General features: G+C 40.9%; 1 protein-coding gene across 1 annotated transcript in view; it reads left to right on the forward strand.

Annotated features, from left to right (window-relative positions):
• Positions 1-5,743, forward strand: part of flrt1a (fibronectin leucine rich transmembrane protein 1a) — a 57,086-nt gene extending 51,343 nt beyond the window's left edge. The window contains exon 3 of the mRNA XM_044042920.1: positions 1,497-5,743. Within this exon, the coding sequence (XP_043898855.1) occupies positions 1,574-3,631 (2,058 nt within the window). The 5' untranslated portion in view covers positions 1,497-1,573 and the 3' untranslated portion in view covers positions 3,632-5,743. The remainder of the gene's footprint in view (positions 1-1,496) is intronic.
• Positions 5,744-14,591: the final 8,848 nt, after the last annotated feature.

Consider the following 14,591-nt stretch of genomic DNA (forward strand, 5'->3'; position numbering starts at 1 on the left):
ATGGTTTTACAAATTGTTTTATAGAATACATGTATTGTTTAAAAACCTCTGCCTAATGGTTACAACTACCAGGTATGAAGTGTTTGGACTGTGGAATCAAAATCAGATTTAGCATTACTGTCAATTATTAAAATGCTAACATGAATTCTCAGTGGAGTACACATCCAATCCTCTATTTGTAAGAAGGGTTCTCAAAACCAATCAGGTTGACACATGATAGGCAGTTATTTCTTTTCAAGCTTACGAGAGATGTGTCACCTAAGTTTTCTCCACTATTTTTTATACTTGGATAATGATTAATATTGCACAGATGAATGTTTGCACATATATAGTTAGCGAAGTCAACTCCCAGCAGAGATGCCATTCATTTGGTTAATTATGGTGCTGTCTACCTTACACACTCGTGGGATTCCTGTAATCTGCATGAGAGCCGACTGGCTATGGCAGATCACGTTGGATTTGTGAGGAAATCAATACCACAGCCCGACTATGTTTGCTGCTGTGTTGGCCCTAACAGTTTGACTAATGGCTCAGGTTATTGAAGACCATGATGAGCTCAAGTTGTCACTGACAGTGTTGCAATTTACCATTTTCCAAATCTCTGTAGTCAATACTGTACTTCCTATTATGGCATCCATCACTTTGTCAGTAACAATAACAAATGGCAATGTCAAAATGTTACTCTTATTCCAACTCATGCAGACTCCCACTGCAAAGTTATGATGGCAGAAAACATTGTCAGTTCTTTGTCATTCTACTGCAGATAATTAATTTATAAGACCTTATTAATGTGATATAACTAAATTAGGGCACAGTGATTTGTGGTGAATTTTTGAGGTTTTATAGATTCCATCCTGATGGCGGATGAGTATGAAATCCTTAAACTGTGGCTCTGAGCTAAAACATGTTGTTCCTTTTTTGATAATGAAAAGTATCTCCAGCTCTGTTCAGCTAATGCAGCCATCTGCTGGCAAGTTCTAATGGAGTTATGGAGCCTCTCAAGAGCTATTTAATAATTTAAATGTGAAGAGTATTCTCAAGACTTCATATCCACAAGGCTTAATTCGAAATGTCGGATTTAGTTTTTCATTTGTATAGTTGCATTTCCTAAGTCTAAATATTCTGCTTTAACATTGATTATAGTTTACACCGTTGTTTAATTTTATTACTGTCTATAATCCTGTTGCTAGTTCAGTGTAGTTATGCTAGCTATGCATTTATAGAGAATGGATGGCAGAATGTTGTCTGTGATGGGAATCCTCACAGGTCCACCCATATGCACACACCTTCCTGATGATATTGCTGATGATGTTGCCCCTTTAAGTTTTGTTTATATGTGATTGTTGCAGTACGTTCTACGATTAAAATATTGCCGAGACCTAAGATAATTAAGAACAGTGAAAAACTGGTAAAAAGAAATTCCACTTAATTAAACCTGTGGCTATTTATTAATTTATTTGTGCAAGAGTGCTGATTACAATTTCTTTTTCTTTCAGGGTGGAGGTCTCAGGATTCCAGCTGACACCAAGAATTTGAGGATCAACTACAGACCTGAAAAAGAGGGACAGAGCGTATGCTTACCATGATGGTTCCTGCAAGAGTGGCAAAATTCTGGGCTCGGCTCATTCTCCTCATCCTTTGCTTGACACTACATGCCGGCATGCTTCAGTTCACTGCGGCAACGATACAAGGATACATTGAAGATGAGGACATGGTTTGTCCATCTGAATGCAGGTGTGATGAGGACTTCATCTACTGCAATGATCGTGGCCTAAACTCAATTCCGTCACTGCCTCCAACTGCATCCGTCCTCTACCTTCAGAACAACCACATAAACAACCCAGGCTTGCCCACCTCTTTGGAGCGCCAACTTTCTGTCCGTGTGGTCTACCTCTATGACAATGAACTGGATGAATTCCCCTTGCACCTTCCACCATCTGTGCGTGAACTGCATCTGCAAGACAATAACATCCGCACTATTCCTCGCAGCGCTCTGGCTCGGATGCCCCTGTTAGAAAAGCTCCACTTGGATGACAACTCTATTTCCACTGTCAGCATCGAGGATCAGGCCTTTGCTGATAACCCACGGTTGCGCCTACTTTTCCTTTCGCGCAACCATTTGTCCAGTATCCCCTCAGGACTACCTGCATCTCTGGAAGAACTCCGCTTGGATGATAACCGAATCTCCACAATCCCAACCCATGCTTTTCGAGGTCTCGGCTCACTTAGATGTCTTGTCCTGGATGGAAACCTTTTAGCAAACCAGCGAATTGCTGATGACACATTCTCTCGCCTTTCCAACTTGACTGAGTTATCCCTAGTCCGTAACTCCCTCCAGACCCCACCTGTCAATCTGCCCAGTGCCCATCTGCAGCGCCTGTCTCTACAGGACAATGCTCTCACTCATATGCCTCGTGGGTCTTTGGATGGCATGCACAGGTTGCAGAGGCTGGACCTGTCAGGAAACAACCTGACCACCCTACCAAAAGGACTGTTCAAAGACATGGAAAGCCTGGGTCAGTTGCTGGTGCGAGGTAATCCTTGGCACTGTGGCTGTAACTTGCGTTGGTTGTATGACTGGCTGCTTGCCCGTGGTAACACCATCACTGTCAGAGGTCTCACCTGCCATGGACCTGACAGAGTGCGAGACATGGCTTTGATAGACCTGGCCAGTGAGATGGTGGAATGTGAGGTAGTGAGAACAGCAGGGACCAGAGATAGAGTTGGTGGAGGTGGAGTAGATAGCTCTACTACTCACACCCCTCCACAGGGTTCTCTCTTCACCCTTCGCTCAAAACGACCTGGACTCGGGCTTCCTGACTCAGGTTTAGATTATACTCTTAGCAGCAGTGGTGTGGGGAAGAGCTTGGCCCTGAATGTGAAGGCTCTCTCTCACAACAGTGTCCGTGTGACCTGGAGTGTGGCCCAGCCCAGCTCCTCCTTTAGGCTGAGCTGGCTCCGACTGGGCACTGGAAACGCCATGGGATCGATCACAGAGACATTGGTCCGGGGGGACCGACGAGAGTATCTGCTCACCTCGTTGCAACCTCGTTCAAGCTACATCATCTGCATGGTGCCCTTGGCTTCAAGTTCAGAAAGCAAAGGGGCAATTTCTGGAGATGCTGACGCAGATGAAGCTCTGGTATGTGCAAAAGCTGAAACTTCAGACCTCAACCCAATAGAGGAGGAAGAAGATAAAAATTCACAGCAATTGACAGCACTGCCATTGGCAGGGATTATAGGTGGAGCTACTGCCATTGTGTCTTTGGCTCTTATTTTTGGCATCTTCTGTTGGTATGGACATAGGACTGGACATTTGTGTTCCCGTGACCACTATACTCGCAGTAGCTCTCGAAAAAGTAAAACCTATGATGATTACATTGAGTCGGGCACCAAAAAGGACAATACCATCTTGGAGATCCGTGGCCCAGGGTTTCAGATGACTCCTATGGCGGCTTGCCAGCCAATGCAGGCTAAGCCTCTTCGAGAGGATTACATCATTCATACCATTTATCCCTCCAATGGCACCGGGTTGTACAAAGGTGCTAACCAGGATTCTAACGCAGGACACGGCACCAACCGTGGGTACAGAGAAGGAGGAATCCCAGATATAGACTACTGTTACACATGATGTAATTTACCAGATCCTATTCACAGTGTTATTGGAAAACTGTATAGATGCACAATTTCCCTTCGCATGGACTCTTCTGAAGCACCCCTCTGTGCCTTCTTCTTCTGGTCACCCATTCCAAATTACTTGCTGTTCAATGCACTGAAAGTACTGTATGTGATTAACTGGAATGGAAATCATGTGGGAACAGTTCACTGCAGGAAGCAGTAGCCTGCACCCCAGGTGTAAATGCACAGCTGACCATTCCCCCACCATCTTAGAAATGATCTGTGTATGTTGTCTTTTCTGCTCTTCTCCAGTGACCTGTTGACAAAGAATGTATCCACTATGGTCAGACTTGGTGTCGGTGCGGATAGTGTTCTTTGGCACACTGGACTCATAGCAGTCAATTATAAGTGGTTTAGGAATTACGATAAAAAGACATTTTTTGATATTCATGTCCTGCTCACTCATCATACGCAGTATGTAGTCTTATCAACTCATTGTTCCAAATGCCTCAACTCTATCGATGTGCCCTACCAGCTATTCCAAGGAAAGGGCTTTGTAAAGCTGTGAATTGTTCTATTTCAAACGATCCAATAACCACTTGTCTTAAAGTAGGCTTGTTATTACCTTATTCATTTGTCATCAAGTTGGAGATCTTATCTGGGCTGGTCAGCCTTGGTTATACCTCTTTGAGATCCTCAGCTTGAGCTCAGTATTGTAGTGTTGCATCAGATTAGATGCAGCACGAGTGTGTAGATAATTTACTTAGATACCGACCGGACTGTGTTTGAAAAATGCTTTGCTATTTTTTATCAGTGGTTTGTTTAGTAATCAGGTCCTGCACAGCTCTCTTTATTTATTTTACTCCTTATGTAAAGCTTTTTGTCTCTGCTTAAATGTCTTTTTTTCATTTTAACTTCCTTGTTTGTTATTACTGACGAAAACCCAGCTTTGATGAAGACAGTGGATTTGGTTTATCTAAGCAGCAACATAGGAGAACACTGTCTCCAGGTTTGTGTTGTCTTAAATTCTTGAATGAGACTTTAAAATATGTAATCGGAAAATTAGACCCCTTTCCAAAGACTAGCATGCAAGCCCACTGAGATGAGAAACCAACCTCAATCTGTCTTTTCCATTTTGTGCCTGTGTGCTTATCCTGTGACTTCATTTTATGTCTTATGGTTAAAGAACATTTCTTCCACATACTTAAGGTGATGCCAGTGTTTCCACAGCACCTGGACTGGACAGTAATACTAATGCGGAATGTCCTGCAGCCTCCTGTATGAGGCAGACTCTAATGAGTGAACCATGAAAAGAGGGAGAGAACTGTGAGTGCAACTGAGGAAACCGCAACACTGTTGACCTGCACTGTGGGGCAGCGGCCAAACTGTGGGTGGGTGGATGGACTGGTGGGGTGTTTTCGAGGTAGAGCGACTCATCAATGAGGGGAGTTCATTGATGTTTGTTTTAGCAAAGGTAAAAGGCCTCCACTTATTCCACCTCTTTTATTACTGAGCAGCACTAAAAATGTAAATGTATCAGCACTTAGCAGAGAACAGGGACAAATGTAATGGCAGGCACACGGAGATGGAGGAAAAAGAAACATCCCCAGGCACTGGCAAAGATACAGAATTGATGGCTGTGGCAAAGTGGAGCTCACCCATGCATAAATCTGTTTTTCATATTCAGCCTCTTCCCTTGGGTTTAATATTGTTCATTTGTTTAGGGGAAACCAGTTGTGCTTCCTTGACTGTGCAGCCTGCCAGAATTTTTAAAAACACTGGTCACAGACAACATGTCAGTGGAATGTATATTTTATCTCACACCCAAAATCACTGGCTCAATCAAATAACATCTTACTGGCCTGGCTAATTCTGTTTTGGGGAATGTTGATATTGTGTAATTGGTATTTTATAGTGGGTCTATTCAAGACGCATACTTCCTGATCATTTGTATAAATAAAACCATGGCCACATATACATGAATATTTTTTTTCTGGTCAAAATATAGAAAATAATGGTGCCATAATTTTGCTTGAAAAAAATATGTGAACCTGAGATATGTGTGGAATTTGCTTTATGAATTCATCTACAGAGGGGATCAATAAAAAGTTTTATAATCTTGTTATTACTGAAACCTGTCATTTCACAGACTGCCCGAGGAGAATAACCTTTTTTAAACTCACTATATGTTCTTAAACTGCAAAGAAGATAGCATGGTGGAATTATCAGCATGCTAAAAATAAGACTGTGCATACTTTTTTATCTCCTGAGCGACATTGAGATAAACCATGGCCAACTACAGTGTAAAGCCAGAAACTTGCTCGCTGTATAATGGAGTTGAGAGGAGTCAATAGGCTGCTGCCCTCTGTGAATTTTGTTAAAATGCATCCTGGGACTTTTCTATCTTTCAATGTAAATCAAACCTAAAATAGATTTTTGTCCACTTCAACCGACAAGAGTTTATGAAGTCATATGTAATGTGTTTTGTTACCAAGGAGAAGCGATGAAGATTTTCATCTCCATCGCTTCTCCGGACATATTTACTACAGGAAAAAAAAACCTTAGGGAGAAAATCTGTCAAACAGATTCATGACTGTCAGAAAAAATGAGCCGAACAAGACAAAAAAAAAGTCCGAAAAATGCTGTCAGGGGAAAATATTCTGACAATTTCCAACATTCTGAGTGTGAATATGTGACTGGGAGACATAAAAGGCAGTTTTCTACAGTACATAGGCTTATATCATGTATCATTTATGCAAGTGAAAAGGCTTCGGTGATGAGAACTCAAGTATTCCGGAGTATTAAAATGATTATCCCCACAAAAATGCCTGTCTCTCAAACAGATGTTGGAAAAGTCTTATGAACATGGTTGATAATTGAAGAATGAAAAATGCTGACTTAGAAACTTAAAGTAGAACAGTGTGTTGCTCTCGCACCCCACTGTGCTATCACACCCTGGTGTACACTTCTACTTAACTGCAGCAAGGTAGAGCTCCAACACTGACCAACAGAAACTGCGTTTACATGAGGTGTTAAATTACTCTTGAAGCAAACTAACAGTTTTAATTTCAGCAAACTAATGTTTGCTAAAGAGGAAAACTATATCTCCATTTATTTTTATGTTTTCGTTATCGTGCATGATGACTGCAAAATGTGCATCAGTTGCCAGCTGTAGACTGGAATACATGTAACTCATTTGCTTCTTCACAGTGACTAAGAACAAATGGAGAAATCATTGTGTGCTTGCAGTCGTGTTGTGTTTGGCTGTGTCTGGAGAAAAAAAAGATTATCCTCAATGTCTGTGGGCTGAATAGTGGAATTACTGGGTGTTAGACTGAAAAGGCACACAAGAGAATCACCATCTGTGAATCTGAGGTTCTAAATATCCAAAATCCAGACTAAGGAAGTTGGCTTCCTTTTGTTACGTTAGAGCCATTGTATTGTTTTGATTGGTTTTATGTTTGAGCTTCAAGGATAAAAAAAAAAAATTCTGCCATCTCACTGAAATGTGATTCATTTCTCTTGTCTAGGCCCCCGAGGGTGTGGTATGTCTGTGAGCGATTTGATGAAAATCACTAGCTTTGTGAACAGTTTGTAATGGCAGCAGAATTCCCCATGCAGTGCAAAAGAAGTTGATTGGATTAGACATTTGCCAATTCGGTAAAGGGTCAATCATTTCCTGGGTGAGTGAAATGTACTGAGTCCATGATACTAACTCGTACTCTCGAGACTGAAGTCAAGAGGGAGCTAAACAATAATAATGCATCTCCTCAAATCTTCACGATGGTCACAGCATCTACGCTCTGTTGAATTACAGGTTAAAGTAAAACTTGCATTTATTCAAAAGTTATTTTATAGACTGCAGGTATCGGCTCTTATTTCGACAAGTGGAATAAATAATGACTATTGGTTCTGCTGTATCAATTTTGATATGTATGTTCAAACCAATGATTCCCAAAGTGTGGGCTTTGGCCAACTGGTGGACTGTGAAGGTATTGCAGGTTAGCCATGAGACATGTAAAAACAAAAATTTAATTTGTAATTTTAAATCAAGCTCATTTAAAACAAGATGGAGCATTACCACAGGAGATACGATCAAGATAATTTGTTCGTCATTAAATGTACTTTTGATTTGTAAATGCTTAATTCATTAATTGTTAACCTTTTCTAAGTTAAAAATCATTATTATTATATCTTTTTTATTTATCTTTTAGCTGTTTTAGTTATTTAAAGTTTGAGCAGGTGTCATTCACACTGGAATCTAAAGAGTGTGAGTTCAGATTTCAGTGGACCACAAAAGAGTTTTGGAATTCAGATACTGCTCTAGCATTCTTAAATTTTGGGAGATGCTTATTTAGACACCTGTTATGACGTCAGTAAGATTGTAGTCACCAATGGATTATATGTAAACTGCTGTATTAAGAAGGGAAGTAAAGAAATGGTATTTGGAAAGGACTGTACATCAGTCTGCTGCTCGTGCAGAACACACTTACCCTCTCTCAATGAAGGAGTATTGTCATGGTCAGCTACATTACAATTCCAATAACTGTGACCTCAAGGTTGGACATTAACTTATTTCTTGCCTCACTCCCGGACAATTTAACACCATCCCCTTTAAATCTCATTGTGCACTATGACAGAAATGCCAGGGGAATGAAACGTGAGAAATACGGTATTGGAAATGAGGCCAAAGGGGGTGATATTGCTGAGAAAGAGATCTTGTTGCCCATGTTGGCTATGGGAGTCGTTGAGGAGTCTCACAGCAGATGGGCTTGTACGATTTCAAACACAGATGGCTTAATACGTTTTTTTTTCCAAGAATATAACAGTTCAGAGTTGATAAACTGGCAATCTGATCATAAGTTCATTAGAATTCTGCACGGTATTTGGAGGGAATTGTCTGATCCTGAAGGGACAACTGCGGCAAACTGCAGGCTATTGATGGCTTACCGTCAACTCAGACTAAGTAAAGGAAGACCTTTTCTATTCAAGTAGCAAAATAAATTCACAACCCTACTGCATAGCAGCAACTCATTTCTAAACATCATGTTTTTCTGGTTCATTTTGAACTCACACCAAATGTGTACTCTGTCCAAGGTCTCCGAATTACCCTCTGTGTCACATTGGTATATCTTGCAAACAACAGATAAACACAGATACTGTACATGGAACGCTGAAAGGGAAGGACTCCAAAGAAATCTGAATTGAAAGACATTCTGTACTTTCTGTGAGGAACCTAATTATGAAATGGGCCAGGCAGAGGGAAATACTCATCGTGATTGTGACAAGACAATGACAGCTTGTCCAGCCATCTTGACACATGTGTGCACCAACATCCTCTGTGTCTTTGAAATTAATTCGGCTTTCATTTCTTGTAATACCGTATAGTTTTTTGTGTGATTTCCAATGTTTTCCTCTTAACTACTACACGTGGGAGATAAACTGAGACAAGTTTTAAGTGTCGGTGTGAAAGGTTTGCTATAATAATGGAATGAAGCAGATATTACCGAAAGGCAAATTCGTTGCAGCACCAGTAGGTACTTACATCTGCATGGAGTGGGCTGTGTATTCTGAAGTGGTAGTAATCACCATGTTGTGGCTCAAATTACTAAGGTGGTGCTCTACACTGGAATAAAATTATATTTTATAAATCAGTTTAGCTTAGATCGAGGGTGGTATCACTGTCACAGCTGTTTACTGGATAGTAAATACATCCTACAGGAGCCACTTAATCAAATAAATACCGTTAACAAAACACTTAATGGATTCTGGCTGTGCATGTGTATGTGTCTGTGTACTTCTGTCTTTGTGAGGTCCAGCTGGACCTGAGGAGGACATTTTGTCCTAGTTGTCACAACTTCAAATGGCTGTTTGCATGGACACCCACAGCCAAACTGGCATTTTACCGTGCTTGGAATTTTAGTATTCTGTCGGACCATTTTTTAACAGGGTTTTGTGTTTTCCTTCAAACCGAAGTGGGCCTATTTAGCAGATAAAATCATCCTATTTTCTTTGTGTGTTTTTGTAAATTACTCCCTATTGTTCGACTCCGAGTCACACTGAGAGCAAAAATAAATATGCTGTTTTCCTTAGAAGGGACGTCTCCTTGCTGTGTGATTAAATGTTAATTTTGGTTCTTGAACTGAATATTTTTTTGATGACTTACATGTATATCCTGTTAATGCTATTTAAATTTCTGTTCATTATCACTGATTTAATTCATCAGTCATAGATGCCGTTCACAAATGACTGCTTGTGAGGTTGCACTTCTGTTCCACCCGCCATTACTAAACAACATAAAAACCATGTATTACCAATGTATTATCAGCTCTGCATTGCCTTCAAAGCAGATTTACTGTGTGGGGAAAATACCTGCAGTGTCTGGGTGAATCTTATCGTTTGTACTCACCAGTTTGACCTACATGTACATCATCGTCGTGGGTATCAAAACACGCGTTGAAAGTGCTCGCTGCTTTTTAGCACAGTCCCTAATACTTTGGTAGCTATCTTCAGGCACACAGACTAGAAACAAAATGCTGGGTTTTCAAGCAGCCTTTTTCGTAGCCAAGTAGCAGCATGGCTCATTAGTTGGTCCATCACGCTGGTCCAGACATTGCTGTGCCTCATGATGATTTGTAGTCATTTAACTCATTGCCATCACTGCCATCATCGTCACCAGGTTAAATCTCCATTTAATCACTAGCGCTTTGGTTTATGGTTTGATCAAATAAAAGCTAATGACATTCACACGGACCCTCGGTTGCATATTAAAAAGCTGAAGGTGAATGTCGTTATCATTTGACCCTGCACCTGCTCATGCTAATTAGCATTTTAACGTTTGTCAACATTTGTCAGGCCGTGGTCTGTAACTTTCAAATAAAAACAAAGGGCTGTTACAGTCACACCATTGTCAAATGAGTTCACACGGTGCTGATTATGCTCCACACGACTCTCTCTCTGTGTTTCCCTGGAAAATGCGTGCTCTTTCGATAGCGATGAAAACGCGGCTGAACAGCTGCCTGAGCCAAACTGTCTGTGTCAGCACCTCACAGCTCTAATGTTGTGTCTTCGTCATGGTATGTTCGGTTTGGTACAGTACGGCACAGTTTGGAATGGTAAAGCCCTGGGTCAGGCTTGCGATTCCACTAAGGAACTGTACATTTACTTGGTAGGCGAGTTGTGGGCCACTTCGCCGACAACAAACGTGACACAACAGACAACAATGGAGAACATTCGGCAGCTTTTTCTTTCCCTGCACGGTTTTGTAGCTGTTTATCTCAACAAGACATCAAGGGCATTGAAGAAACACTAGTCACAAGGGAGTGACATTTTACTGTCACCTAATCGGCTAACTGTTGTGGGTTAGTTCCTGACCTTACCGTAAAAGGGAAGGGTGTCAAAAATGTAACAATAGAGGCTTGTTATTTTGGTGTTATTCCTTATGGAAACACAAAGAAAAAAAGCACTAACCGATTGCTAATGCCCAGCGTAAAGATGACCTGCGTTCTGTTTGTTATGATGCATGTGGTTTTAGTACAGCAACCTTGTTAGTATCATTTCTTAGGATGCAGTGTATCAGTCGAGGATGATACCCACATAGTTTTTCTTCTTGGACATCATCCAGGGTGAGCGTAGAAAAAGAAACCAGAGATTTCCATTGCTGTATGATTTTAGTTGGTAAAGCCTGATAGACATTTACATGCCAGTGCAGGTGTTGACGCAATCCCATAACTCCTGCACCTCCTCATTATACAGTCAACGTCAAACACCCAGCTTCTCATACACCTGTCTTGTTACATTTATAATGTGCCACATTGTCGTGCGGTAACATGTAAATCACATCAGGTTGTGTCATTTATGCAAAACAACTTCAACTCTGCCAAAAAAAAAAAAAAAAGGAGTGGCTGTGAAAATTGTTGGCATTTTGGCATTTATCAGGCAGCAAAAAGAATAACAGCCCCATAAAATGAAGAGCAATCTGTAAGCTTTTCACATGAGATCCTGGTGAAACAACATCTCTCATCACAGACTCAGACTCTAATGGAAACCTAAAAAGAGTCTCCAATCTTTGCAAATGGAAATGTAAACCAATGGTTACTCATCTTTAGATTTTGTTTTCATCCAACAGGGTATTTATCCATTCTTCCATCCATATTCTACAAAGAAGGAATTAAAAGGACATGTAAATACACTTTATGGACAAAAGTATTCAAACAATTGACCATTACACCAACATGGGCTGTAATGACCAATGATCCCCCTTTTGCAGCTATAACAGCTTCCACTCTTTTTGGATGACCTTCCACTTCCTCAAGCTTTTGGAGTGTTTCTATGTGAATTGTCATTCTGTAGAGAATTTATGAGGTCAGGCGCTGATGTCTGACGAGAAGGCCTGGCTCACAATCTCTGTTCCAGTTCATCCCAAAGGTGCTCAAAAGGGTTGAGGCCAGGGCTCTGTGCGGGCCCCGTCAGATTCTTTTCCACCAAATGTTGGAATAGAAAATGGCCTTCCTCAAACTGTTGCCACAGAGTTGGAAGCATAGCATAGTGTCTCAGAATGTCTTGGTGTGCTGGAGCATTAAGAATGCCCTTCACTGGCCTAGCCCAAAGGCTGAAAAAAGGCCCCATACCATTATTCCTCCTCCACCAAACTTGGTGTGGCCAAATACTTTTGTCCATATAGTGTACATGCATATGTTGCATAAAAATGGTACTTGAAAGAATAGTACTAGAGGAAAATCATAAAACACAAAAGAAATTCAGAACAAATCTGACTTGACTTGATAGTGGGTAAGATACTGAATTTGCTTGAAACAATGGCCAACTTTCAAATGTAAAACTGGTGGACGTTCCAATATTATGAGGTTAATGTTTCCAATGGAGAGGTCATCGAAATATAATAATAAAAAAAGGTTGTTCTGAAAACAGCAAAGTGAAAAAGTCCAGATAATCAACTGACCTTGTGTTATAGTTATGGATTTGAGAAGTGCTGAATTACTATTGTGATAAAAGTCCTTAAAGGTAAAGCTCGTGATGCATACACTACACATCACTCTGATGGTCTTGTCTTTAGCTCAGACTGAGCATATTCATCACTCTGATTAAGTCATTGTCCTCAACCGCACTAAAAACAGCCGTATCGTCATGGTTTTGGCTGACCTTTACGTTTTACACTTCCAGAACAGAAGGTATAAGGGACATACAGTATCCAAACAAATGAACCTGGATGTAGCCTGACAGATGCTTTTGCTGCATTAAACTGTGCTTTGACATTGAATGGTCAAGTGCAATTTAGGCTTGGTTAAACTGGGCCAACCAGAGCCACTGGATGATGTGAGGCACAGATGGCTCACTAATTTACAGACGGCCACAGTCACTGGACATTATAGCAAACCAGACACCCTTCACTCTCTGCAAGGAAAGGACACAGCAACAAAGCTGTCATGGTATCATACCTGTAGCTTAACAAGGTCTACCCCTTGTTTTTCATCTTCAGTCATAAACAACAACAGTGGATTTGGGAAAACTCAGCTCAAACAGTGCAAAGAAACATCTAATTTTAGCCTGCAGTGGTTTAAGGATGTTGAGAGCCGACTCTGACTGAAGCACACAGTTCTCCTGAGGGTGAGTCAGTGCACACCTGGAGCATAATAGACCTCACTGACTAAACCCCTCTCACTGAAAAGGTTGGACCCTGTCTGTCCAAATGAAGAAGACGAATGGCTAAACAAAGTGTTTGGAAGTCATTTTAAGTACAGTGCTCAGGAGCTAGATATAGAGATAAAGATGTGATTAGTTTAGTCTAATTATTGTACTTTTTGGTGATCCTCTGCATTCTCTACAGGCCTCATATCTTATCAAAATGGGAACAACGTCCAACCCTCTGGCTTCTGTAAATTACATGAAACTAAACTGCAGCTGCAAACATATTTGAATAAAGCATAATTGTATAATCATGTCATCGAGGCTCGGATGACCTTGGGCGACTACTTCTTCTGTTATCAAAAGGTTCTGTTTGGTGAGTGGGGCTTACACGCCACCTACCAGTGGGGTGGAAATTTAATTCCCACAATGCGCTCTTTGCATGCAGTTGCAAAATCTGGGCTGCACTCGCAGCCTGCGCGTTGACGAAGCGATTCGCGCCATGATTCGCTGTGCACGGAAGTATACCAGGGCCTTTAAGCTTCTACTTCAAAACCTGAAATGCATGCTCTGGCTGCTTTAGAAACAGGCTGGTGCAAAATGGCAGCCTCTGTGAAAGCAAGGGTCTTGCCTAAAGTACATATAAGAGGCTTATTCTAATCTAAAGCTATAAAAACCAAACTGTTATTTGAATATATTTTTAACCCTGAGAACACAGAGCATTTTTGGTTGCTAGGCAATCTGATGAAAAAAGAATTTCATTTTCACCAACTATATGAGCGCACCTGAGCAAAAAATTTGGAAATACGTCACAGTTCAAAGTTCACTTGGCTCGAAAAACAGTCTATTTTGTGACTTATGCACAATTATTGCTACTTTATACCACTAATAAAAATACGCCATAAAATAAACCATAACTTTGACTCAACAACATATAAGAAGACTAAAAAAACACATAATTGAAAGCCTGAATATGTGACCAGTAAACAAACCAAGGATGTCCATATAAGGAGTTGTGTATTATTCCCACTGGGTGCACCCGCAGCACAGATCCTTGCCACTGGAGCTCTAAGGGTTAACAAACATACTTATATTATTATATATAGTCAATTTTCTACTAATACAAATCCTCCAAAATGTTAGACCTTCAAGTTTTAATCGTTGCCTGTTTCACGAGTGAAGCCTCTTTACTGAACACTGGTACTTCTTCTGTGCTGCTGTTGTGACCCCTCCTGATCTCAGGATGGGAGCACAGTTTATCTTTTTTTTAACCTGCAGAGCTGATGTCTATCATTGAATGCCGGTCATTTTGCTCTTTTACATTTGAATAA

This window comes from Solea senegalensis, linkage group LG13, assembly GCF_019176455.1.
Source record: "Solea senegalensis isolate Sse05_10M linkage group LG13, IFAPA_SoseM_1, whole genome shotgun sequence".
Taxonomy (NCBI): Eukaryota; Metazoa; Chordata; class Actinopteri; order Pleuronectiformes; family Soleidae; genus Solea; species Solea senegalensis.